At 46.1% G+C, this 27485-nt stretch overlaps 2 protein-coding genes across 3 annotated transcripts; both read left to right on the forward strand.

Moving 5' to 3' along the window:
* Nucleotides 1-8788: 8788 nt before the first annotated feature.
* LOC122389590 (gremlin-1-like) lies at nucleotides 8789-14219 on the forward strand. The gene is made up of 2 exons (XM_043381763.1): nucleotides 8789-8937; nucleotides 12270-14219. Exons 1-2 carry the CDS (start codon nucleotides 8924-8926, stop codon nucleotides 12895-12897), a joined length of 642 nt encoding a protein of 213 aa, XP_043237698.1. The 5' UTR covers nucleotides 8789-8923; the 3' UTR covers nucleotides 12898-14219.
* Nucleotides 14220-21771: 7552 nt separating this feature from the next.
* On the forward strand, nucleotides 21772-27200 carry LOC122389575 (ATP synthase-coupling factor 6, mitochondrial-like). 2 transcript variants are annotated; one of them, XM_043381733.1, is made up of 3 exons: nucleotides 21772-22070; nucleotides 26084-26246; nucleotides 26961-27200. In XM_043381733.1, exons 2-3 carry the CDS (start codon nucleotides 26101-26103, stop codon nucleotides 27130-27132), a joined length of 318 nt encoding a protein of 105 aa, XP_043237668.1. In that variant the 5' UTR covers nucleotides 21772-22070; nucleotides 26084-26100; the 3' UTR covers nucleotides 27133-27200. The 2 variants fall into 2 exon arrangements, with proteins under 2 accessions (XP_043237668.1, XP_043237669.1); XM_043381734.1 differs by having other exon boundaries at nucleotides 21941-22071; nucleotides 26087-26246.
* The last annotated feature ends 285 nt before the right edge of the window (nucleotides 27201-27485 follow it).

Below are 27485 nucleotides of genomic sequence, written 5' to 3' on the forward strand. Positions count from 1 at the left end.
CAAAACCTACCGCTAAAACCTGCGAGACCTGTACGTACCTAATACGGTAAATAAATATGTTTTGACATAAAAAGCACCTTGTTGCATGAATGACTTTTTCAGATGCATTACAGAAACCAAACACAAAGTTGAAATAACGATTTGACTTTGTTCCTGCAGGCTGCAGCCCTCGCAGGGAGAAGCGACTGGTAGTGCTCTAAAACTCTCATGGCAATATTTTCAGCATTTCGATCGTCTTTGGTCAAATAGCTATTCCGTTAGATTGGCAAAAAAGTAAATGCAACCAAGCAATGACCGTGCCTACATTTTGTGTTAAGTATGTTCAAACAGCCTAAAATACATGACAGAATGTATATGTGACATAAAGTATATCTATCGCAATCGGGGTATAGTTTCTAACCAAGATGCAAGCAATGCCTCTTTACACTGCATTAACCGACTAAGTAGGTACAGGTCTCGCGGGTTTTAGCGGTAGTTTTTGCACCTAGAAAATTTAGCGTACTTCAGGCTATATTTTCGTCGTCTTAAGCTTTTAAGTGATGAAGATGCGATCGACTTGTTGGTTCACAAGCCGGCCATGATCATGCACCCAAAATGGCTTCATCGTAGATCGATTAGTTTCTGAGATATAACCGGAAATGTAAAAGTGCAAAACCTACCGCTTAATCTCGCGAGAGCCGTACCTATGTATAACAAGGTAATTTCCACTCAGTGTGGTCTTGAGAGGCGCATCCTCGTTCAGGGATTGTTATTTGTTTGATGACTCTGATTTTTTTATTTTACTGTAATACGTTGATTCCTGTTGGCTGCATTTATACCGTAAAAAGTTCTATCCTTTCCTGTTATCCTGCTCCCCACGCTGGGCCGTTTATATCTCGGTGCCCCGCTCAGCCATTGGGCTGTCGCCGCGCCGGTCGGGTTACCCCGGCCCAGTTCCTCCCCACCACTCGGCGCCGTCCGCCGGGCGGCGCGCGCCCACCAAGGCCGTGGGCCGTCCGCCGCCAATCTGTCCGAGTCACGGCTCCATTTCGGGCACGTGCCCGGGCGCCGGCGCCCCCGGCCGGTGGCGGCGCCCGCGCCCGGTCCGGAGTCACGATCTCCGCACGCGCCGCGGGCCGGCGCCGCCGCCGGGCCCGCCGCTGATACCGCTGATGGCGCTGATAACCATCAGCGGCCGGCCGGGGGTCGTGTCGCCCCGTCTGTCCGCCACTTACGGCGGCGGTTGAGCGCCGGCCCGGGCCGGCCCGGCAGCAGGCGCTGGCGCCGCCCCTATAGTGGAGGTCGGCCCGGCTGGCTCCACCGTGGCGAGACAACGGCTTACTCGGCCGGGCCAGCCCGGGACTCGAGCCCGAAACACTCAATTATCCCCGGCCATGATCGCACGTCAATAGGTTACCCACGGTCAGGGTCAGGCCGTGTCACTGATGGGGCAGTTTGTAAACGTCATTTGCTTATGTCGCGGACATGGGGCTTAGAGAGATGACACGATAAAGTCAACTTTATCTCGCGTAGTTCAAACTTTGCTTTACTACGAAGATGCAGAATTTATGTCACGCTCGTCGCGTTTTATGATCAGCTTGATGTTTATTGACCATAAACATTGATCTTCTGCAACACAATAAATGTCCGCAGTAGGTACCTAATGCGCTTGTGTGGTAAATACACTGGTAAAGATTGCGCTGCTGATGACGTTGATTTCAAGTTTTATATAATCTATGCTATCTTTAGGTCAATATTGACAGGAAAAGAAAGAAGACAGCCCTCAACCCGATAATTGACTTTGTAACCGTTCGATACAAGAACATTTGGTAGCTAAAATTAGACAGTAAAATATCATAATGTGCATACGCAACCCCATCTAAGGTCAGTATCCATCTAGAACTAACAAAAAAGAGTTATTCTTGATATAACATCGGTCCTGTACCCTAGTGCCTGATGCGCTCGTGACAGTCAGCCCACACGAATTTGGGTCATTAGTGTCACTCACTCGAGTCATTTGCAGCGGCCTTCTTAGCAGCAACAAAAATGTCTCCCCATTTGGAAAATCGTCGTCGAATCACCCACTCGATTCTCGAGTTAACAAGGACGCTCTAATGACACATGACTCAAACTGCGCCGGTAATGTTTTCAGACCTGGCAACGTAGCCTTTTACATCCACACACGATCGGACGATTATGTGGCGGTCGCATACCGAACGGAATAGGTCATCGGGCGCTTCCATTGGACGATTATGTCAGCATTGGCCTAACATAGGCCTGCAATATGTCGACACAAAGGCGAGCATCTTCTTGCCGGTTCGAAGTCAGTAAACACTGGCGCCCGGTTCCGTTTCCGTTTAGCCGACGACTTGAGATGTCAGGGCGGCGAGTTGGGTCCGACAAACTGCCCCGGTTCACAGCCCGGCGAGACGAGAGGACGTGGCAACAGCTGAGACGGCAGCGCAGTTCCCGTATTGACCGCTCCCATGGACTACGGCTTCTTGGACAACAACAGTAGCCGGAAGGCGGAAACAGCAGCTCCTGTTCAAATAGATTCAAGCTCAGTTACTTTGACATCTTTTCCTTTTTATCTTTTCCTTCTTTCATCTTCACCTATTTTCTCTCCCCTTCTCCCTCCCCTAAGTCCCTATCCTTTCCTATTCTATCAGTATCAGCCACTGCCTAACCTTTTCTCTTGATTCTATCTCTCTTTTCTCTCTCTCTCTCTCTCTATCTCTCTCTCTCTCTTTCTCTCTCTCTCTTTCTCTCTCTCTCCTCTCTCTCTCTCTTTCTCCCTCTCTCTCTCTCCTCTCCAGTCAGTCTCACGGCTCAATCTCTGTCATGTTCGTTGGGACAGCAGACGGTGCGCGACACTGTCCGGTCAACCGTCAACACGTGTCTGTCCGTGACCTCAGCAGCAGCCCGGGCCCGGGCCCGGGACAAATCGCTGACGTCTGGCGACTGATGACGGATGACGCCGATGACAAATGACGCCGTGGTGACGACCACGCCCGACCGATCGGTTCGGTCCCGACCGGCGCGGCGCCGACAGCGCCCCGACCGTCGAGGGTCGCTCGGATTGGGATCAGCGATCCCAGCGAGTGTACGCTCAGCCGGCAGGGGGTCGATTTATATCCGTCCCTTCCCCTACCCGTCCCTATCCGTCCTTCCTTCTCCGTTCGGTTTCGTCCCTACTCCCTACCTCTGCGCCTGTCCTTCCTTCGCCGTTCGGTTCCGTCATCTTATCTTCTCAGGTGTAGCCTTTAGTGGAGTATGGAGCGGGCACTAAAACGGTGTGAAGCTTCACCTCGGCAGTCCGTATATATGTATATATTGAGGACTCCATTGCTGGTAAAGTTGGCAATTACGAGCATTTATAGGTTGACCTGTCCATCGTTGTAAATTTCCACTCGAAAGTAGCGTTTTCCATATTATGATGTTTCAAGTCTTCAAAGTGCATTGTTCAGGCAAAGCAATCGCAGCAGCTCGTGAATGTCCCTTCGCGTTTAAGGATAGGCACGTCGTTTATAGACCTACGCATTACAAAGCTCTTAGTCATTTTGAATCGCAATAGGTGGTAAATCAATGGTTCTCGAGTATTCACTGAATCGCTGTCAGCGACTCGTTTAATCCCAGTTGCTCTAGATATGTAACAAACACGTCAGCCCTAAGTGCTTTTGAGAAATGCTTGCAAGGATGAGTCGAGTGCTGCTGGGATTAAAGAAGCTACCAGGGACTCGAGCGAGCGGCCGTGGCAGCCTCTTCCAGGGACCGGCCACATAACTCATCACAACGACCAATAAAATGGGAATTGGCCTTATAAGAGCGATGCTGCTGTTTCAGCCGTTTGTATTTTATCGACAACAATAAATACTGCGCCGTCTGCGCTGCTCTAAAAATCGGAGAACGACGCTAGATAGGGTAGTGCATGGTTCACATTCTTTTGGATGGAGCATCTTTTTCAGTGTTCAGCACTGTGGAATGTTTTATTTATTTTATTTTTCTTGATAAACTGTCATATCTCACAGATCATTTTGCACGGCTCCAAAACACATGTATGCGTAAATACATTGTTATGCAACAAACACGACTAAACGAGCAAAATGTCAGTGGCATAAAGGCTGAGAACACAATCGATCGCTTTGTTTACGGCTTAGCGTCATCTGGGCAAGCGAGTATTTCAGAGTAATAGCACACCTTAAACATAAATGCCTTTAGCAGGGGCGGAGAATTAGGGGTTTTGGGGGTGCGCGAGCACCCCCTGAGCCAAAAAGTGTGCCAAAAGCACCCCCTGGAATCTGCAAGTCTACACAAAAATAAAATTTCACATTCTAAGCATGACAAAAAATATATAGGTATAGGACATGTCATTTTCATTCACAAAGTCAAACATAAACTTTGTGAAGCATTCAATGGAAGCATGCACCCAATACCTAGGCATCACGGTTACAATTTGCATGATGAAAACGATTGTTATTGCTCAAGACTCAATCACTGTCCAATTGTCCAATGTCCTGGGACTTATTTGTAAGAAAAAAAGATATGTCTCAAGATGCTGGTGTTTCACCTGTTGTGACAAAAGTCTGAAAACATTGCAGAACCTCACAGTCAGGACACAATCTTGTTGGACAATGCACGCATTTGTTCATTATATGCTTCGGCTCTACGATATAGGTATATCTTTAGCTCATGAACCCAAAATTCTAAAAAGAAATGATACGTTGGCAACTTGAAGGCTGAATTATGTTTTAGTATTAGGACCTCATGGGCTGAATCACAAGAGAATAACTGGCCTGCGCCACAATCGTTGCAATAGCGCAGCGATGGCAAATTCTTATCCCGCCATATAAAGTTTTCCATTTATCAGAGGAAAGAAATACAATTTTAAAGAAAGCATTTGATAATTAATGGTTTTGCAAAAGCTGATTTCATTTGGACGTTTTTGACATGCTTTTTGTGATACCTTTATTTTATTTCAATAGTAAATAATTTTCATCTTGAGGAAATTTGTCTTTTTAACCTTGCAAAAAGTTGCACGTTCGTCAATCTAGCAGCAGATTGATATTCGCGAATCTGCTGCTGGTAGACAGGCATTCGCGGCTTCCGAATTTGCTGCTTTTGGCATGAAACAAAAGTTGGATTCTGAGCCCAGACTAATTTTAGCCCCTTTCGCATCAAATTCAATCCAAATCTTGACATAATATGCCAGATACACTTCATTGTTCCTCTCATCCCAAGTGGGGACAAGCGACAAGAACACGACTCAAGTTCTTATTTTGCCTTTTTAGCAATGTCGGCTGAAGAGGGCTTACTTTTAAATCGTACCAGGCCCAGAAGCAGCATATTCGAGCCTCGAGGAACGGAGAATGCCTGTCTACCAGCAGCAGATTCGCGAATATCAATATCAATTGCTGCTAGATTAACCCAGTGCAACTGCTGTGACTGGTTGCGGCTGCGGTAGCAACGCTCCATGTTAGATAGAACATATTACATAAAACGTTTTATCAACGTCAATGATAGCTCATATTGATGCTTCTTTGTTTTATTTTGCAAGGTTAGGCTCTTTCGATCTTGCGAGACCTTTGCAGACTGCAGAGTCGGGAGCATGATAATATAGGGAGAGACAGTCCTGGGGACACCGGACACTGGGCAGTGGGCGGCCAACCTGCATGCAGGTTCCTGCATGGGGCTGAATGGGACTGCTGGGCGGCTGAGCCCGCCATGATAAACAGCTCACCCAGACCCACTGATGCTTTCTCACCGCACCTGAGCATGCTTCTGGGGGAGCTACCTACACGCTTCGGATAGGGGTGACCGTCAAGGGTCTAGCCCGGACCAGGTTTTTAGAGTCCTTGAAGAATGAGGTGAAGGATTTGACTACCCTGGGGATGAAAAAGAGAGCATGTAATAGCTATTTTCGACGCTCATTGGCTCATTGGTCGGGGGAAGGGGCAAGTGGCCTAGCCAAGGGTGGCACAGGGAGCACCTGTCCTCTACCATCCTCATTGGGCTTAGGGGCCCCTGACGCCCGGCCCTTTGGCCCGTCGAAGTTTTAAGTGCCGAGTCTTCTCCCGGGGCCGGGGTCTCCAATTACCCACTCCGGCTCCTGAGAGATCCGTCAGGTTCTTGAAGCCGCACACAGGCACCCAACTCCTGAGGACACCGGATGCGCCCCAAGGGCTCCGCACAGGCTTTTTTGAAGCTCAAAAGCAGTCCCCGAGAGCCCTAGCTGATATCCGAGAAATAGCTCCCTGATAACATTCAGAACCATTCAGAAGAACCCAAGTCAATCACCAGACGCATGTATCTAAAGACCCACATATCTTTACGGGTCTCTTCAGCCGTCTTTGAGGGCCACACCCATGTCAAGGGGCCCTACGTCAGGCTCTAGGGGCCCCAGGTGAACCTTTGAGGGCAAATATTGTGCAGGTCTCCGAAGGTCCGCACTCCGCGCAGATCTTTTAGGGCCCGCGCAAATCTCAGCGTTTTCGCTGGCCTCTGACAGAAAAGACGAGTTTCTGAGACCCTAAACGATCTCCTGCGGAGTGTCGGCAGTCGGCACCGTGTGGTCACGTGCAACTCTGTGGGTCACCCCTTAACCTGAGTTCCAATGGCCCCACATAGGGCCCAGAGAGGCTTAGGGCCCATAGAGGCTTCAGGTGCCGAAAGAAAAAGCCCCTGCCAGGTGGCCTACAACTTCTTTTTAAAAAAGTTAAAAAAGTTAATAAAAGTTTTTTTTTTAAGTTTAAAAGTTAAAAAACATCGTGCCAGGGCTGTTACGAAAAATAAGTGGCCTAAATCCAATGAGAAAACAGGATTTGGGGGTACCTTAGGTTTGGCCCCCTCCCTGGTGTGCCCCCCGCCCGCGCTCAAGCTCTGGATCCGCCAGTGAAAGCACCCCCTGGCATTTTGACAATTCTCCACCTATGTCCTTTAGGCATAACCTATTCGCTCTTTAGCTGCAAGCTTAAACTTTTCCGGTTTATTTAAGCTTCAGCACTAAAGGCAAACAACAGCAAAAGATATGCCTACATTGTTTTACTCAGGATAATTTTACGTCGGTAATGCATAACAGGCAATTTACAAATGAGGATGAAAGTATGGTCTATAATTCTGAAGTAGATCGTTAGGCGGCACGGGCGGACATCGATAGCAGCGCCTCTATCGGTCACTAGGGAAAGCTGGGCTGTAGGCGACGATATACCGGCTGAGTTGTCACACGTTGAATAGGTTTATAGCCATCCGTCTCGTGAAAAAGTTGAACTTTTGCCTTTAATATTTCTACAGGCAATTTTAGAAGTGTCTTCACATGGATTACAAAACCGTTTAGATTATTGTATTCACTTCAAGCCTTCCCTATTGTTCTTGATGATGCGGGAACTATTTCTAATTGGTGTTTCTAGCTTAGTAAAAGAACATACTGTGCAAACGATGAAAAAAGCATAAATGGAAGATTTTAAATGCAATTTTCTCTTACAATTAATGGTAAATTCTCTACATATCAAGGAAAAGGTGCATGCTATTTGATAATTTAAAGTTCTTGGGGCCAGTTGTTTTCTTCTTTTCTTACGTCGCCCCAATGGCCGCGAATACACTTGTGATAACGCCTATCGTATAGCTATAATGTGGTACATTAAATAAAGCACGACAGGTATTGAAAAAAGTAATTAGACGCCACAGGAAATTGAAATAGAGAAAACACGATATCTAATCAAAAATAAATTAAATATCAAGTAGGTAGGTAATGGATGATGATGCGTAAAAGAATAAAGAACGGTATGTCAACATTATGTTTCAAACTTTGGGCGCTCGCCGTCGATCAGTCTCCGACTGAATCAATTACAATAAAATTCATTAATATAAACACTGAATCTCTCCCATACGTCAATCATTGGATAGTTAATGCGCAGTTGAGAACAATTCGGAGTTCGCCCCGCGCCTTTTCTGGCAAACCATGTATCCCAGCTTCCAATGAATCACGTCCATCAAAATGTTTAAAGTCTGAAAGGATATCGATATTCAGTTCAGACGTGCCATTCATAAAGAGTTCTTCAATGGGGAACTCTTTATGATGCTGTCTGCCTCGTTGCTCGTGAAGCTGTGCCACTGTTAATGGACTTTCCCGCACCAGGGAGCCAGTATACTGGCGAGTAGAAATGTTTTCGGAAATATATTCCCGAAAACATTTCTAAAACTCAAATTTGAGACAGGGGAACTTCTCCCAAACGCTCTACGAATGGCACAGCTGCACCGAATCTGCACAGGTCTCAGCAGAACGAAAAGAGAAAGTTCCGAATCACATTCATGGATGAGGCAAATGTCGCAATTTAACTTCCTCCAGGGACATGGCGAGAGGGGAACAATTCACGCACGACGTTGACTCATCCATAAAAACCTCTAAAGGCAACTAGGTATGCTATGACCTTTAGAATAAAAATGAGAAATAACTTATATTATAACAAAAAAAGAAAAGCCTAACGCATATGCGAAAAAGATACTCGCATTTTCTTTTTAGCTTAGATTAACTAGTAAAAAAGCAGTGCGGCGAGGGACGTACCAGTCACTTCTGTTTCCAAGACCTGTCATTTGTGCCCGGGGGACCCCTGAGCAGCCGGTGGCCCGGATAGTCAGACGAGGTCGACGGGAGCCGCCCTCGGGGGCACCCTCCAGTCGGGACCACTTCCCGGATGACGCCGCCGCCGCCGCCGCCGGCCGGGTGGCGCCGTCTCCTCGGCGGCGGCGGCGGCGGCGGCGGGTCGGAGGCGAGGACCGGCGGCCGTCAGTCCCGCTCCTGAGGCCGGACAGGAGGTGTCGCTCCGGCTCACTGCGGACATAGTCCCACGTGCCGCGGTGCAATCAGACCGCTGCCGAGGGAGTTACGCTGCCGAGATACGACCGAGCTATACCGTGAGAGCAGTGACCGACCGCTGCGACCACTCCAGATATGCAACCACGCAGGTGAGGCTCACAACGGCTCACTGGATTAGAAGTCTCCAAGTGAAAGGAAACTGAACTGAGCTCGTAGGTATGATGGCTAGTCTAAATGAATTTCAATGTGTCTGAAAAAATATGCTTAAAAATTTGAAGCTCCATGTAGACTTTAAATGCCTCATTATTCGATCCGCTCAAATTAACAACTTTTGTTGCAATTTTGCACCTCGAATGGGATATCATCGCATCCGTATCTGCATCCATACCTAGAAGTTACAATTTTTTTAAGTAAGCGATACATGATTTGAGGAGAGCTTTTAGTTTTTTTCACTATCTAGCTGCTTCCTTATTTATTACTCCTCGTAATTTAACCTAAGTATACCTACTACCGGCAGCATTGATACCATGCCATCTTTTATGTGGCATTTTCATCTAACATAGGTACATATATTAATGCTTCCCTTTTAATAGATACCATAACTACCAATATAACGTCTAAACAAAACATTCAAATAGAAATAAAATAACCATATATTGCTCTGTCTTGATATGTCAATTGTTTACGTGCACAACATGCCAAACAAAAAGATTGTCAAGTCACGGTCTAGCCCTTCCAATCCCCACTTTCCATTAGGTAGGGTAGCCTGGGGCAAGACGCCCCAGATAATTTATTTTGCTACATAACTTTTGTCCTACATTAGCTGGAAGGCCAAATTTGTGCTCAATGCGTTCTTTGGACATTTTACTTTAAATTGCACCCCTCAAATTCATTCACTTATGATCGGACTCCAAGCTAGGAAGTGATTTGTGAAGCAACTGCAAATGGGGCATTTTGCCCCAACCCCGGGGCAAAACGCCCCACTGCCTGGGGCAAGTAGCCCCATACTTTAGATTAAAGATTTAACATGGTAGTTGGCTAAATCTTATGTGAGAGGTCCGTTAGACCTCTGGAGGCACGGCACTGAAGTTAGCACATTCCATCCTGTCAGGTGTTCAGCTACGACACTATTGTATGAGCAGGTTTTTCACCTGCCTCATAAGACCAAATAATAAATTATTGCAATGCAAATGTTTACAAAATACTTCCTTTGCCATCCAGTTGCTGAGAAAAATACACATAATGGCATAGAAACTTACTGTTCGCCAGCTACCGAACATTAGAAAGTGGGTAGCCCGAACAACACATGAGGTAAAACGCCCCATGGGGCTTTTTGCCCCGCGACCTACTGGGGCGTTTTACCCCATCACGTAGTTCGGTCAGAGAACAACGCCTTGCACTCCAGCAAGACATAATTTAACACGGACCAACCCGGCATGATAAGCGTTAGACAATAGTTGTTCAAAATAAATAAAAGTCGTGAGCCTGATGTGGACCATAAAAGAACGCCATCATGCATAATATGACAACAAAACATAAAAATCACTCAAAAAACACATTTTTGGATATATCTCCCGAAAGAGTCATCACAATTTCTTTCCAGTCTGCTCATATGATGATCATATAGTACACGTTTTATAGAAGAGAGGATGTTTCCCCAGAACTCTGCCAGTTCCGAGAAACATCGGTGAGGCGTTTTACCTCGGCGGGGCGACTTGCCCCGGTCTACCCTACCTATATACTGCGCTTACCGATCGGTGTGCTTACATTCGTTCACTCACATGCCGTATTGTTTTAAAAACATTATATTTTCATGTACCTATGCTGTGAAAATTTCAATAGTGTGACTAAGATATATACCAGTACTTAAATATTTAGATAATTAGCTATAAGATCAAAAGATCGACTATTAAATTCATAATTTACAATGCCAGAATCCATGAATATAATAAAATAATAAGAAAGCAAAATGTGCAATGCTTATTTATTATAAACTTGGCTACAAATTTGAGCTTTTAATCGAGGGCTAAGCCTAATTCAACATACCCTGGGCTAAGTTAGCTGGGTACCTAAATAAAGAAGGGAATAGTTAACTTATGATTTACGCATATGTACAACATCTTCTCTACTGAAATGAAGTTCAAGGTCCTCCTTGAGCTTCATAGTTCTTAGAACTTCAGTTCTAGTTTGAAGTTAACTATACTTCAGTTCTATCGCTACGACCAAACACACCAACTCTCTGGGTCGTAAGCGTCCAACGAAATCGAGGCAATCGAAGACAGAAATATAGAGATTGAAGAGGTGCATTAAATACCAATGCGCCATAATCTTCAAAACGATGCGTTTATGGAATAAAAGAAGGGCTGCAAACTGCATAGAAACAGCGTTTGCTACTGCGGAGAGGCATTCAATCGTGCGCTGAATTCATTGCTGACGGGATAGACGGATGATTACTGCACTTTATTTATTTATTTATTTATTTATTTATTTATTTATCCCTCGCCCGGGCTGGGGTTTTGCCAGCATCTTACTTAGAGGGGGGACGGTCCATTGGCCCCTGATCGAGCTAGAGCTTCGCGAAAAAAAAAGCAAGCGTGCTGCCCGTGACGAGAGGAAGCCGTTGATATCCGTCGTCGCGATCCGCCGCCTTTTGCGTGGGTTATTTGAGAAAAACCAAGGGGTCCGTTCGACACCCTATGCATAAGTGCAAGGGTTATATCGATGGCTCACTGCAGTCCACGACGCCACATGAACGTCTATACAAATATGCTTTGACGTGAGTCGCATGATACCTACAGCGATTATTGTCACTGTCAGGAATGAAAGTTCAAATGCCGTAAATGCGACTGGTGCACACCGACAATTGACCACCATTTCACAATCATCTTGGAATCATAAACGTAGCTTAAGTAGTTATAGCCATTGGCTGTGCTGCCACTCATTCGCTCAACTGGCTCGACTTTACGCCAGGAATGTCTGGCATTCATACAACCAAACGAATTTATGAAAGAAAATTTGACAAATATAGCGACAAATTGCCTGAATTAAAGTACTGAACTGCTCCACTGCGATTTGGTGAAACAAACGCGGTAAAAAGGCACTGGTTAATCATCCCACTAATGACGCAAAGCTTCTTCCCGTAAAGGTATATTGCTGCTATTAATCAAACCGTTCATCTTATCTAGTACCGCATCAAAAGACGGTGTGCAGAGCAACAGCCACGAATAGGTTCCAAAAGGGGATTGTGAGGCGGACTCCTTCAACCTACGATTCGAAGAAAACCAGAACATGTGCACGACAATTTGAAACAATGTGTAACAACAATGCCCGTCTTATTAACAATTATTATTTAATTCATTCTAATCAAATAAATGAAATTGAATCTTGGCTGGAACACAGTGTTCCATTACATACCAAACGATATAACTATACTGTAATAGAAAGCTGAGGCTCCACTGACTGGTGTTATTTCTGCGCGCAGGTTCTGTTGGGCCCGATGTGCGGCGGTGACGCCGGGCCTGCTGCCGCTGCTGCCGGCGCTGCTGCTGGCCCTCAGCGCTCCCCGCTGCGGAGCCGACCCCGCCGGAGGTCACACCATCATGGAGCACGTGGACATGCCGGCCATGACTCGAGTCCTGGAGGCGCGCGCCGCCGCCGCTGCTGAGGATGACTCTGACTCCGCCGCCCCGCCGGCCGAGATGGACCCGGCGTTCGGCCCGGTGCCGGCGCCGTCCCCGTCCCAGCGAGCCGCCATGGCCAGCCTGCCACCGACGCTGCTGCAGTCGTCCCGCCGCGCGCGGCTCGTCACCAAAAAGAAGTACTTGAAGAAGGACTGGTGCAAAACGGAGCCTCTGATCCGCCGGCTGCGGGAGCCCGGCTGCCGCTCGCGCCGCGTCATTGACCGCTTCTGCTACGGCCAGTGCAACTCGTTCTACATCCCGCGCGAGAGCCGGCGCCGGCGCGCCTTCAAGTCGTGCCCGAGCTGCCTGCCGCGCCGCTGGGAGCGCGTCTCGGTGCTGTTCCACTGCCCCGGGCAGGTGCCGGCCCGGCGACGGCGCACCGTCAAACTGGTCAAGCAGTGCCGCTGCATGCCCCGCCGCCGCCGCTGAGCGGGGAGCGTGACCTGGGCAACCTCGGTGACCTGGGGTGACCTGGGTGACCTGGGGTGACCTGAGGTCACCAGCCAGCTCGAGTCCCGCTGGGCCGAGGCGCGTCGCTACGACCCCGAATGGATCACGGGTCCTGTGGACCTGAAGCGAATTCAGACCGGTCCTGGGAGCCTGAGGTCTGCATTCAGTCTAAAAGGTCTGAGAGGTCTGCGTCAGACTGAAAGCTGCTGTTGCATCTTCTGGGCCTCCCGCAAGCTGCACCATCTGTGACCCAGAGTCTGCTTTGGGAAACCGTTTTGGGCAAACGCAGCTATGGACTAATCCGGGCATTGTATTAGCCTTCTGGGCCTGTTTACAGTCGAGGAAGAAGAAGAGGTCCGGGGTGAGAGCTTCTTTTGTCGAAACGAAGAAGGATAGGCATGTATTTTTCGAGCATTTGGTGCGATATGCACGTGGTCGAAGTGATCAAAATGAATGTCGGAGCGTGCTACGCCTGTATAACGGATGGTGATTTCGCCAAGAAGAATATCCTGTTCTTTATTCTAATCGGTTTCATTCCATTAGGCTCCTTGCGGCTTGCATTCTTTTGGACATTCTTTTGAACAGCATTGAACAGTGCTATTTTCATTATTTTTTGCTAATTGATTTGTTATCGATTCTTACATTCCATACGGGGTTTTTATCGAACAGGCAAAATAACAATTGTGTTGTGCAATCCATCAACGACGCTCGCGACTGCTCGTGTGTTTATCGCTGAGAGTGTTTATTCTCCATGTTGTGATGCGTGTTGACACACCCGAAATTTCCGTTTACTGCTCAGCAGTCCAGATTTCGATTGACGCAGCCAGGTATGTTGACGATTTATTTGAGTGTTTAAATGAGTTGTATCTCAGATTCATACCTGTGAAAATGCGTTGGAGTTTTGTTCAGCATTCATGCATAGGCCGCTCTCGTGTAAATATCTGATTGCTGGGTTGTGATAGTGTGATAGCGGTGCGTGTCACACTGGAAGCTAGTCATCGCAAGTAGAAGTGCTGGCGCACGCCTGTACATAAATGTGCCCAGCATAATATCGTGTTATTTTTGCGGCAACTTTTCGAAGATCCCGATGTTAATTTGTTAGAATGCGATAGGCAGCATAATGCATTTGTGTATATCGGCACATAGCGAATATGTACTACGCTTCACTTGCGCGTTGATCTGTGACGTTGAACGTCAGCTTTTAGCCGTTAGGTTAGTTTTAGCCGGCGGTAGACATGTGTTGAGTAGCCATCGCTCTGTCGCGTGAGATGATAGCTATCACTCGCCGCGCTCGGAACTGGCGCTTGGCGCTCGGCGTAGGCGATCGGTGCTGGCGCCTGGCGCTCGGTGTTGGAGCTCGGTGCTGGCGCCTGGTGCTTGTTACTGGCGCCTGGCGCTCGGCGTTGGCGCCTGGCGCAGACGCCCCGGAGCCGTCCATGTTCTCAGTTTGTCGCCGCTGTGTGCAGGCGCTGTGCGGTGTGCACACTGTGCTGTGTGCAATATGGCGCACGCCGGTCGCAGCTGTGCCCTGCAATAAATGGCTGCTAGCTACCGGCTGTTTTTTCTAACCTATGCTTTTGGTTCGCCGGTGTAAAACAAGAAAAACAAAACAAATAATAAGCAGGGCCATTTAAGCAAACTTTAAAATGTCACACATTACCCAATTGACTCCTTAGCTACCCGCAGAGCCACTCCTGACACAATCATCGCGGATAGCATAAGCTGAACTGAGTTTTGTGCTTTTTAATATTCATTATCATAAATATATATCTGCGTTGTATATAAACCTATACGCATATAAACATATACCTATCTATAGCCTAAGTCAAGCAATGTACTGCTATAAACTTTAAGGTCCAGTCGCAATAACGAGATAAGCGGGCCACCTGAGCGTGAGATCACAGCCAAAGCGGTAGAAGCGCGGCGGCGCCGCGCCGTCCCACCGAGCCTGAAGGTAGACTGTACCGGCGAACACGCGGCCCGGCGGCACAGCCTACCAACCCCCTGCCCAGTCGGAACGGCGCAGCAAGTCAATATACGGTGCCTTGGACTGTCGGCATGTCGAGAGCAGCAGATAATTTATTATGATAATAATAATGTGCAGATAACAATGTGCAGTGTACACATAACGATATGCATGCCTTATACCGAATTCTTTCTTCGTTGGTAGATCAGCTATCTATCAGGCTATGACACAAATAATAAGAAGACGGTTACGAATATCAAAACGTAAAACATACAGGCTAGACATACAGTAGGTAGATACAATAAGCATTAATAATTATGCATATCTAAGTATACATAATAGCATATCGCTCTATATATTAGGTATAGGGCAACTGCATGGGCAAGGTGCCGTAGAATTGATTTCGCCGAATAACATTTGTAAAACAGCACATGGAACGGCGAGTTTTTACTCAGCGTCATATCATTCTTTGCCCCTTTGAAGCCATTTACGCAAATATGTTTTGAAGGTAGGTATTTGCTATCCCTTTAAATGTGACGCCCGTGAAAATAAAATAAAAATGAGTGAACGAATGAATTCCAATTTCCAATTCATAATAAAGCTCGTTCGACTGGGCAGAACTTCCCAAGACCGTTTCTCACTTACGTGAGGTGGGCGTCGAGTTAACTATTCCCATTTGTTTGATCTGGAAGATCAGCTTGAACATTTGAAATAATGTCAAGTTGACCTTGCCTGACTGGTAAAGGTCACGTTTTATTTCAGTCGATTCGTAATTCGTATTGTTATGCTGAGCACATCCGAATTCCGAAATGTTCCCATCGCTCTAGCATATCTCAATCAAAAGTTATCTTTGAAAAGCTGCTGTTGACCTGGAATGACCTGCAATGACCTCGGGGAGATAAAGTGAGGTCACAAGTGCAATTTAATTTTCAAATCGGTATTCAGCATTTATCTGGCATACGATAGGTATTTAAGAGAGTTTACAATATGACTTCGGTAACAAAGAAGCAATTTATTTTAAGTCTTATTGGCTGGTAACATATGTTTAAATTGATATTGCGAATACTTCCTTCAGTCGATGTAGCTATGGTGTGCATTTAACTTCCATTGAGGTCTAGTCACTTGATCTTAAATAAATTAACCCACGCCCGTTGGGGTCTGCCGAGCAACGCCCTCCGTTGGGGGAATTTGGTTTGTAGATAGAAAAGCGCAGAGCTATCATATATATTCCATGTTTTTTTCGAAAATCGAAAAACTTTTCTGATTTTTTACTGTTTAATAAAAAAACTTTTCTTATTTTGGGGGGTAAAAATCACCAAATTTTGAAAATCCGAGATAGTTGTTTTGTAGTAGGTACCGTCTTTTCTCTACAGGACCACATAAATAACTATGAAATTGCTCGTTAACTGTAGCTTTTGTGAGCGTTTCAAGAGTTCATATTTTTCGCTCATGTTTGCTTGAACAATGAACATGACCTCAGTTTGACCTGAATAACTCCTGACCTAAGGTGACCTAAGACTTGAAATTTTGTGTGAAGGTGTCAAATTGATGCCCGGGAAGGTATACTGAAGATTTGGCGGCGCTGCGCGCCGCTGTTTTTTGTTTTTTGCTATTCAGGAAAAAACGCTGGGGTCACATTGCCCCTCCCCCCTCCAAACGGGGTGAGGGTTAAGTAACAAATGAAGGATTATTATTGAATTAAATAAACTTGTGACATTACTAGGGTTGAACTTTTACCATTTCCATATACGTATGTGATTAAATTGAGGCGTATATCATAGGACTCGGACCAATGGCCATTAGGGGCAAAGGCAGCGACTTTCAGAGAGTATCGCCGGCAAAGTGCGATGGCCTTCCATTGCTCTTTATGTTATCTTCTCCGGGCCGTCGGCCGTTCTCCGTGTCGATTGTCGGCCGGACCCGGATGGAGCGGCCGCCGAGGAGGCGCCGTCGCGACGGCACACGACCTTGACTATCGATTAGGCTGGACAATTGGTTATCACCGGGCGCTGCTCCCTAATACTGGCCGTATCGGACGGGCTCCGTCCGTCCCGGGACGGCTGCCGTCCCGAGCGCCGGCGACCGGCGCGTCCATGTCGCCGCGGCGGAGCGCAGTTCCGGGCTCCCTGTGGGCTGCTGCTCGGAGGGAGCCACTTCGGAGAGAGGCGGTAGCGGATCCGGGCCGCCCAGCCCCACTGCAGAGCAGCTCGTAAACCGTACACTGTCCTGTCGCCACGCCATTGGCACCGGGACGGGCGCCCCCCCCCCCCCCCCGGTTCCTCCCCCGGCGCCGACAACCGGCCGACGACGACTGTCGAACCGTCTCGGCCGTGTTGCATCATCCGCGCTACGGCAGACTATGGACGGAGGAGTCTGTCGCCGTGCTGGGAAATTCTTAAATGGTGGTGGTTAAAGACAAGACGCCTCTATCTGTTCTTTTTCAAGGAGAAGTGCGCCTCAAGTCTGGACTTCGTGTAGGAGGCATATGCGAATTGCAATAGATATACGATCCATGCCGACAGGAGTCCCGGTCAGTCTTACTAATAGGTCAAAGGACGGAGTTCACTGAACCCGGACGGATGACCTCAGTTCTAGGATGACCTTCGCACAAATTGTCTATTGCTTGCTAGTTTGGAATGATTTTCCTTGTTCTATCATAAGTTCTTCTTCTCTGAACATGTTTATAACAAACCGGAAGACTTTAATGCCGACGAATCAACATTAAAACGTTGCATAGTTCAGAAGTCCAAATCCAACGACATTGTTGAACATCAAAACTTTGAGCTCGCGTCGTTATTTCACGGAAGTAAATATCACTTTTTCTGCCGCATGGTCACATCAATCGGCCAGTCAGATGATAATCTACAGTGGCCTGTTAGTTGAGTAAAGCACCTACATTAAACTCCTGTTTCTAGCATATCTTCCGCCTTCGAACGCCGACAGTCGCTTTACCGCTTGTCGCTACGTGACACGGCAACAAAGTTCGAGAGGTGACCACAGTTCGGTGTTGTGTGCCTAACATTTGTTCTATAGCTACGAGCTAATAAAGGTTATCGTAGAAAACAGCATCAACAAATTCGTCATTTTGAAAATCCTTGTGATCTATGCAGCAGGCCAGGTAGAGCAGTCGGCTTGAGATAAACTCTGACGACATGTTACGGAAAAAAGTTTAACAATCGCTCTGTTTTCCTCGTCCTTTGCTCTTTTAGTTCACGAGCTTATCAAATGTTGGCGTGTCGTGGAGAAATCACAAAAACTGACATTTGATGAGTCTATGAGCTTCAGACTTCAACACTGACTTAGGAGAAAATGGCCTTACTGAATAAAGCATTTTCAAACGGTTGAGACTTTGAGAGCTATCAATCATTTTTTCGCTCCTTTCCATCTTTCTTTGTTTTTTAGATAATCGAGTGCTGACCTTATGCGCCGTGCACTTGGCTGCTCGCAAGTATCACATCCGAGATCAATCTCATCAAATTTGTGAAGTTGTCTGAGCAGCCTCGTCTAGGGATAATGCATCTGTCCCGTATGCACGATTTCAACAGCACATCCAAGTTCCATTAAACACGTCAGCCGAGATTGTCGGCCGTGAGCTGCAGTGACAGTTCACTGGTAAAATGACGACGCTCTGCGTCCGGCGCAAGCCTTCAAGGAGTTCGCTGAACCGGTCCCGGAAATATGTCCGTCGGAGATGTTTTCTGAATCTGTGTCTGAAGAGTTGGACCATTCATCCGAGGCGGCCCAAGTAGCCAGCATCCGGCAGGACGTGTCCGGGAACGGCCTCCGATAGAGCGCGCCCGGCCCGACCGCACGCGAGGCTCGGACCGGACGGGCACCGGACCTGCCTGTGTGGCTGCCGGCTGGGAGAGTGTCTGCCCCCTCCCTGTGTGGCTGGGAAGGGTGTCTGCCCCCTCCCTGTGTGGCTGGTGAGGATGTCTCAGTCTGCCCCCTCCCTGTATGGCTGGGAAGGGTGTAGCCCTCCATGTGTGGCTGCCGACTGGGAGGGTGTCTGCCCTCCCTGTGTGGCTGGGAAGGGTGTATGCCCCTCCTGTGTGGCTGCCGGGTGGGAAGGGTGTCTGCCCCCTCCCTGTGTGGCTGGGAAGGGTGTCTGCCCCTCCTGTGTGGCTGGGAAGGGTGTATGCCCCTCCTGTGTGGCTGGGAGGGTGTCTGCCCCCTCCTGTGTGGCTGGGAAAGGTGTACTGTATACCCTCCACGTGTAGCGGAGGAAGGTGTCTGTCCCCTCCCTGTGTGGCTGGTGAGGGTGTCTGCCCTCCCTGTGTGGCTGGGAAGGGTGTAACCCTCCATGTGTAGCGGAGGAAGGTGTCTGCCCCCTCCCTGTGTGGCTGGTGAGGATGTCTCTCCTCTCCGTGTGGCTGGGGAGCGTGCTCGGTCTGCCAGTATGTACAGCTGGGGAGCACGACTGAAAGAATGCGCACCGCGCGCTACTTGTTTGTAGCGATTGGATATCAGACAAACGGCGGCATTTCACATAATGTATGCGTGTTGTGTACGAATTACGCGTTATGCAATATGCATACAATAAACGGCTACCCATAACGACGACCCTATGCAATTAAGGCTTTGAAGAGCTGAGTTCCCATTCAAAATGCTTTATATGCCACAAACGACACGAACTATACTTTCCTTTCGGGCAATATCCGAATAAAATCTTCCACCTAGACAGTTTTAAATAGACTGATTCTTATTTCTCAATGCTTGAATTTTCAGCTTAGTCGGTTGCCGAGGGGATCCAGCGATTCATGTCTGCCATGCCCTCTATTTTCCGACTGTGTCCTCGAGCTGGTTGTGCCCTCACCGGGCTCGAGAGTATCAGTAATGTGACTTTCCCAACAACCAACGACCATCGAGGAAAGAAGCGGATGTGATTTATAGCAATATAGCATATACCCCCATATACAAATGGTCATTATAACAAAATGCGTATATTGCTATTGAAAACATCAATGGATCATTGAACTATATACCACAGCACAATTTCATGCAAATTTTCATTTTTTGAAACACTTAACAATCTTCAGACACCAGCTTCATCAGAAGAGAGTCAGCACCCGTTTGAAAAAAGCTCTGTTTATTGTGATGTGTCATACAACCACACATCTACTTTTAACAGGTCACATTTGTACATACATTTGACAGCTGATGAAAGCGCATCAGTGCCAATGACTCAATTATAATCATTACAGAAGGAACTTCAGATGCATTTCTGACTTGAGGGCAGGCAAGTCATATTTTCAGTTTTATAGTGACATGAACATGGAACAATGTGCCCCTGTAGTTCCAGAATCAGTAATGGTTCCTTGTTGGTAAGCTAATCAAAACTACAGTTCAAAACAGAATTGGGTATGACTCCTCATTTAGCAGGCAACACCATTGAGTGATGCATGTCATCAGTCCTAGCAAAATTGTACACTGTGAAGTAGGTACTTTATAGGAAACCAGCACTATTCAGTATTCAGAACATCAAATCTCCAGCCTCTGGAAATTAGGCCAGCCAAATGAACCAATAATGCTCAAGAGATTCAGATGACAGCTGCAGCCTTCTCATCATCACAAGACTCTGAAGAATCAGACAAATCGCTATCATCTGGAAGATCAGGGTCAATCCACAAGTTCTTCTTTCTCTTAGGAGCAGGCTTTGTTTCAGACTTGCTCTTTTTCTTCCCACACTCCTCCTCCTCAGATTCATCTGCAGACCTTTTCAAATTTGAGCCATCACCAACTTTTGAAGATGTTGAGGTTCCTGCTTCCACTGCTTCAAATAAGTTGTCTTGCTGTTTTTCCTTTTGATCCATGTATTCCTTATCCGTGAATACATGCTTTGGTTTTCTTCTTAGTTTCTCTAGCTTTGCCCGCTTAGCATCTTCTGCTTCCTTTTGTCGGTCAGCCTGCTTTTCTATCCAGTTCTTGAGCCTTTGCTCTTCATTTATATCTCTTAGTCGTCGTCCACTCAAATCTCGGCAGGCCTCCCTATTGGTTGTTTTTTCAATCTGAGCACCAATTGCTCGAAGCATCGACCCAAAACCACCTTTGCCACCTCTCAGACGGGGGACCAATTGCACCAAATCTCCTGGCTGAACATCCTCAGGCTCAATTTTTCTGCCGTTTTTCACCAAATATGCATCTGCTTTCAATAGCATGTCTTCCAAGTCATTTGGACGCATGCTGGTGGCCCGAGTTTTGAACGATGGATTGGCCATAATTTCTTGAAATGCACAAACCCAACAGTTTTACACCACAATATGTATCTATAACCGTTCTCATCAACTATCTAGCAAGCTCCTTTCTCCCCAACACAACCAAAACAATTAATCTACGCAGTTTGTTTCTACACAGTTTCGCGCTGGCTGGGGCCTTGGATTTCGCCAAGTATGACGCTCCTGCGTCAGTATTGCGCAAAAAGGAATCCCTAAAAAGCTGCCACTAAGGCTATGAAAGCTGTAAAACCCTGCCAATAAGGCGACAAAATACCACTGCTTCGGTAATTCGGGAAATTCGGGAAGCCACTAGAATGATTAGAATCATGAAGCATTTTGGAAATGAGATAAGTATTCAAGAGAATCTCGATGATGATGAAAAGTCGATGCTTGATGAAAATACATTTTTCAACCTTTCTATCGCCGGATCACATCAGTTTTTTATTTATTTGTTTCAAACACTTGTATAATTCAAATATCATTTGAATCTGTGTGACAAAAATGAAATATAATCGCTCAACTGGTTGATTCATCATGACGATACATTATTGGCAGTATATTACTGAAGATTTTTCGTTTTCCTCTTTTTATTTTAGTGCCTGCTACATATGTGGCGCATACATTTACAGAAGAGTAGAAGTGAAAGGCATGTATAACCTTTGATCACGTGGTACAAAAAGGTTTCTTTGGAAAAAGACTTCGAGATCAAATGAATGCTTTTTAATTTAAGCTCAGTATTTTTTAAACATATGTGACGAATACTTTGGATGATTTTTAGAGAGAAATTTTAAATATATTGACTAAAAATGTAATATTTATCATTTGCAAATATTCAGTCTGAGCGCGGAAATGCCCGAGGCTAGCGCTCGTTGACGGGAGTTCACCGACCAAGGCTTTCCTATTTCTTGAATTTGCCTTTTCTCGCCTCCCTGGGATTCTCGTACTTCTCGGCAGCCGTCTATCTCGCTTAGGTAAGAGAAATATACATTTAAAAAAGAGAAATATTGACTGCCGTTATTCATAAGATTAGTTCAATGTTTTGGCTCAGATTGGTTCATGCTACACTCTACAGTTGACTTGATGGAAAAAACTATATCTCGTTATTGTTATTTCAGTCGGTGACACTACAGGGAAATAAGCTAAAATTAGAGCGCTCTATTTATTGCTCCCGCTACTTCACCGTCTCCCATAGGGTCCTGTGTTGAGCTGGTGTCGAGGCTCTAAAAATGACGCCGATTTTTGCACCCTTCTCACGAAAACCGCTCGGACCGCCTGGAAACTAATTGTTCCGCTCTAAAAATTTCATGATCGACGGGAAAATGAACGAGGAAAAGATTGGTCCTGAAATAATTCTGAACTCCCTGTAGAACATATCGAAATATGGCTGCAAACTAGGAGCATGTCAAAATCGACAAAACAATACAAATAAATTTCCCGGGATTTTTTTATTTTCCATGCATCTGTGTATGAAATCAGTCGGTTTTTCGGAAAGATCGTCTTCTGTTTAATAAATAATTCCATAATTGCAATCGAGAATAAAAAACATTTCTGCTGTGACAGCAGTTTTGGCATTGTGCCAGTAGTGTGGCGTGCGCGGTGCTGCGTGGTCGTCGGGACGGAGTTGTGAGTATTTTCGGTGTTTTAAATGGTTGATGGCCATTTGAACCAGCTTTATATTATTTCCTACCAATTTTTGCATCAAATTATTGCTTTGAAAGACCATTGAAACCCCTCATCTCTTCATGAAATACGATCATATTAATCGTCGACGAAAATGGCGCGTGACTCCATGTGCGTTTCGATCGAAATAAATCGTAAATTAAATAATATTCGATGATAAGTATCATATTCTAGTGACACGTTTTCATAAAATAAGGCATAAACTTTGCAAGGAAGTCAACACTGGATAATTGGATTCTTATTTTGCTCACATATCCTTGTGGTAGTCAAATGGCTCAATTGTTAGATAAATGTAAATATATGTTTTGGCTTGATGTTTGCTGTGAAACCACCCAGCCACTTGCTGGTTGAGTGGTTTTCTGATAATTACCTGATAATCATTTCTCCTTTTCCTTAAAAGAAACTAAAATTATTTTCAAAGTAACCCATTTTTAGGAAAGGCGGCCTGCTCATTGACATTTCATGTTCTTGTTTTGTTATTGCTGGCAGTATTTTGATACAATAATGCAATATGATTTTTTTGTGTAATAATAAGACCTAAGACAAACCTAGTTAATGCGTCAATCAAACACCCAACAGAAAGATTGTGAGTCCTTGTGACGTGAAGTAGAAAATTATATGAATGTGTTTTATAGAATATGCCAAATTTTAAATTATTTTATTATTTGATACTGATAGCTGAGCATGTGAATTATGCCACAATATAATTTCATGTTCTGGTATTGAAATAGCCGGCAGTATTTTACTTCAACAATTGTAATATATATGGAATACATGTTGTTATGTTATGTTAAAAGTTTAATAACAGCCAACAGAAGGGGCTGTTTCAGCAGATAATGTTTGTACCTTATGCATTACCTTTCTTTTCTGCAGGACCATGCTTCCGCTGGGTGGTCGACATTTGCCTCCTAAAGAAGTTGAGCAACATGAAGACCACCAGATGAGGTGTCTGCAGTTCATGTGGAACTCTGCAGACTACAAGTGTTATGCCAACCACAACCAAAGTGCTGTGATCATGGAGGCATGAATCTCATAATAACACTTCAGATTTGCAGTTGTATCAAAGTGTGATTCAAACCACCTGTGGCATCTCACTCAATGCGTGAACAGTGTGATCATTGTGCAGTGTTCAGCTGCAACTAAGACATATTTTATTAGTGACTTGTTTTGCAATTAGCCACCAAAAGCATTTTTTTTTTGGGCTGGCCGCTGTAATATGTTGTGCACTGCGCAATATTGGTAGTGTTTTGTCACTTGTCAAGTTGTCAGTTGTGCATGTTGCCTGTTTCTCTGCCCTCAGCCCTCATATCAGTTAAGTGGTGAATCGGCATCACTCAGTCTCCCCAGATCTCCATTGACTGTCTGTCAACCACCTAACTTGAGATGGTATTTGCTAATAGTGTCAGAAAGGAAGTGATTGTAGACATTTTTAGGAATATGAGCTCCGTTTCATGCGTGTTCCAGTGGTCATTTTGTCACATGTCCCATAGTGTAATAAATGGAAACTGTTGTTCCCTTTTGAAGGTAGGTACTCACGGATGCAGAAAGCGTTGGGCCTAATTATTAAACGCACCCTCTTATCAGCGACGCACGAAATCGACAAATATCATCCTTTTTAGAACAGGAGGAAACGAATACTTGTGAACGTAGCTGTACCTACAACAGTGCATAAGGAATTGAAATTCTGGGAGTTTTTGAAATTCGGAGAAACTCAAGTTGTCGACAGGTATGCCCCCTTGTACGTCAAAGACCGCTTAAAAAACAAACGTCTACAAATGAAGGCAGTATTCGTATGTTCGTTGTAATTGCAGCAGCCTAGCAACATGCATTGCGGCCCGATGGCGAATTAAACTCGTGCTCAAAAACTATGCCGGTAACTGCCAATGCACTTAGGTCATAGGTGAGGAGAGGAAGGGTTATGTCAAATGTCAACATCATAGAAATGGCTTCATCTATTGAGCTGTGCCTATTGTACATAATTCAACCAATCTATGCATTTCGTTTCTTGCAATCTACTCATGCTTTCACTCCAGCTTCAGAGTAATCATCCCATATTGTACGTCTTAAGATATTGATTTCTATGGCGGTTTGCAATTGCTAGCCACGTCTTACCTCAGTTTGGTGGCCCCACATCGGCCCGCTCGGCCGCTCTAAAATTGACTTACGGAGGAGGATGGTGGCTTTTATTTTAGCTTCTCCGCTGACTGCGGGGAGCGCCGTCGCCGAGGTAGAAGCAATAATTAGCTTATGTTTGGGACTAATTTCCACGCTTAATTAATATTTTAATGTTATTTTAATTAATTCATTTTAATCTTTGACGCATTCTCTTTCTATTGATACCATCCACCGGTCTGAGAATTACTGCCTTGCTGCGTAAGGGCCGATAAAAGATCACGTTTTTAGGGGTATCTCTTCAACATGGGGCAGGAGCAATAAATAGAGCACTCTTATTTTAGCTTATTTCCCTGGTATGTCACCAACTGATTTAGGGCCTTCAGATGGGAGTAATTTTCATTGAGTAGGTACCTACTTATGTTTTCTGAGTTTATTTTGCCATTAACTTTAATTGGATGCATAATCATTCTCCTAAGAAGCTTTTGCAAGGACTTTGTCAAGTTCTCATGCCAGGTTATGCTTAGCTTATGCCTAGTTACCTATAGCTTACAACCCAGACTGCAAAGCTCTGTGCAGATGAGTTAACAAGCCGCATCAGATTGGCTGATAAATCTGCACCAGCTCATGCCAATAACACAGATGATCCACACCAGGGCCCTGTTTTAGTGCTCCAGCTCTGCAGCCACCGCGGCTCCCATGGTCGCCAGTCGGGAGGCTGAGCCTAATTTCAGTTTTTACACAATTTGTGTAAAGGCTATATAATGACCAAATCACTTCAGTTGGTACTGTCATTAATTATTGTATTACTTTTTTTGTGAAATTGAATGACAATACCAACCTACATAAAAAGTGAAATGCACAATTTTTTGTTTCACGCACACAGTTTATGTCAAAGTTTCCATGCTGTTACTCCCGAGCAGCCGCTAGAGCTGCAGGAAGTATGATGTCATACCCAGAGTCCTGCTCTCACCGGATCGGCCACTACCTAGCTAAGCCCCACCACTTTGGCCATGGGAGCCACAGGGGCGCTGACATGTTTAGGTTGACTGCTCTTGAAGTTAAGATTTTACCTGCTAGGTACATGACTTGTATTTTCCTCTTAAACCTAGCTGGCCTCTGGTTGGACTAGTACCTATGTTTCAGTCTCAATTTGTTATCCAATGTGTCCATATATACCCTCTGTCTGCAGGCCCCCCACCAGCCACCATGAGTCAGCTGGCGCGTCCGCTGCGGCAGGCCCTGGCCTCGGTCCGTCTGGGCCGCCAGATCAACACGGCAGCAGCCCTCCAGAATAACGACCCCATCCAGAAACTGTTCGTCGACAAACTGCGCCAGTACGGAGAGAAGAGCAAGTGAGTGGCTTGTGAGGGATCCTGGGGTATCGATCTGCTTCTGGCGGGAGGTGGGACGCACTGCTTTTGTTGGAGAGATATCTTTTTGGTCAGGAATATGCTAACATTGCCAGAAGCCGTGGCTCAAAATATTTATTAATCATGCTTGTTGGCATTTTGGGCATGCATTTCCTGTATATTGATTTTTAAGTTTTAGTGTGCCCGTCCCCGAGAGCAGACAACAATTGAGTGAACCGATAAATGGCATGTAACTATGTACAGCCCTCAGCAGACTGCGTGGTAGGTAATCTTTTTTAGACTAAACCGATAATAACTCAGAGGCATATGCTATCAGTCGGTCAGAACTCACTGCAAATAGATGCGCCATGCTCCACTCCTTCGATTAGGTGTATCACTAAACAAAGCATACGCCTTGTGTGGCAACAAAATGCAAAAGTTTGTTTCGGGGGCAAATATAAACTTTTGGGTTTTGTTGCCGAACTAGAAGGAAAATAAATACGGTGATGATGCCATTCTAAGGTGTGGAGTTTTGCGCGTCTTGCTGTTACGACTTGCGAATAACCGATAGGTTAGTATTCGCATTATTCTCGTTTTTGTCGAAAAAAAGAATACCAACCACGCAGTTTGCAGAGGGCTGTACCTGCTGTCTAATCTAATGATCCCGCGTCCTTGCGCGGTAATGACTCGGGCTGACGCATCCCCCTCCTCTGGCAGGTCGGCCAAGGACGGTCTGGTCGACCCGACGCCCCAGCTGCAGGCCGAGATGAAGAACGAGCTGGAGAGGATAGCGCGCGTCTACGGCATCAAGGCCGGCGACGACGTGACCAAGTTTCCCCAGTTCAACTTCCCCGAGCCGACCATCGACCCCATCAGCGCCAAGCAGTAACCGCTGCCGGCCGGAGCTCCGCGCGTGATTTGTAGCTGTGTACTGAATATATAACTCGGTGGTGATCGGATCAGTGTTTGAAAGAGGCTGACGTTAGGCGGCCGGGAATGAACGGCGGGTCATGACATTAACTCTTCGCTAATAAAGGCATCGAATGAATCGAATACATTGAATCGGAAACGTTGAGATGATCCACTGGGTTGATTGCGACCAGCGCCAACAGTCAGAAGTACGATTTACGTGCTGGTTGATGATCGGCGAGACTCGCAGGTTTCTGAATCCACAGGTGGCGCCGGGCACGCCAACCACGTCTTGAGAGTGCTATTGCGGACTGCTGACCGTTTGGGGGTAGT

The sequence above is a fragment of the Amphibalanus amphitrite genome, unplaced genomic scaffold, assembly GCF_019059575.1.
Source record: "Amphibalanus amphitrite isolate SeventyFive unplaced genomic scaffold, NRLGWU_Aamphi_draft 000363F_arrow, whole genome shotgun sequence".
In the NCBI taxonomy this organism is placed as follows: Eukaryota; Metazoa; Arthropoda; class Thecostraca; order Balanomorpha; family Balanidae; genus Amphibalanus; species Amphibalanus amphitrite.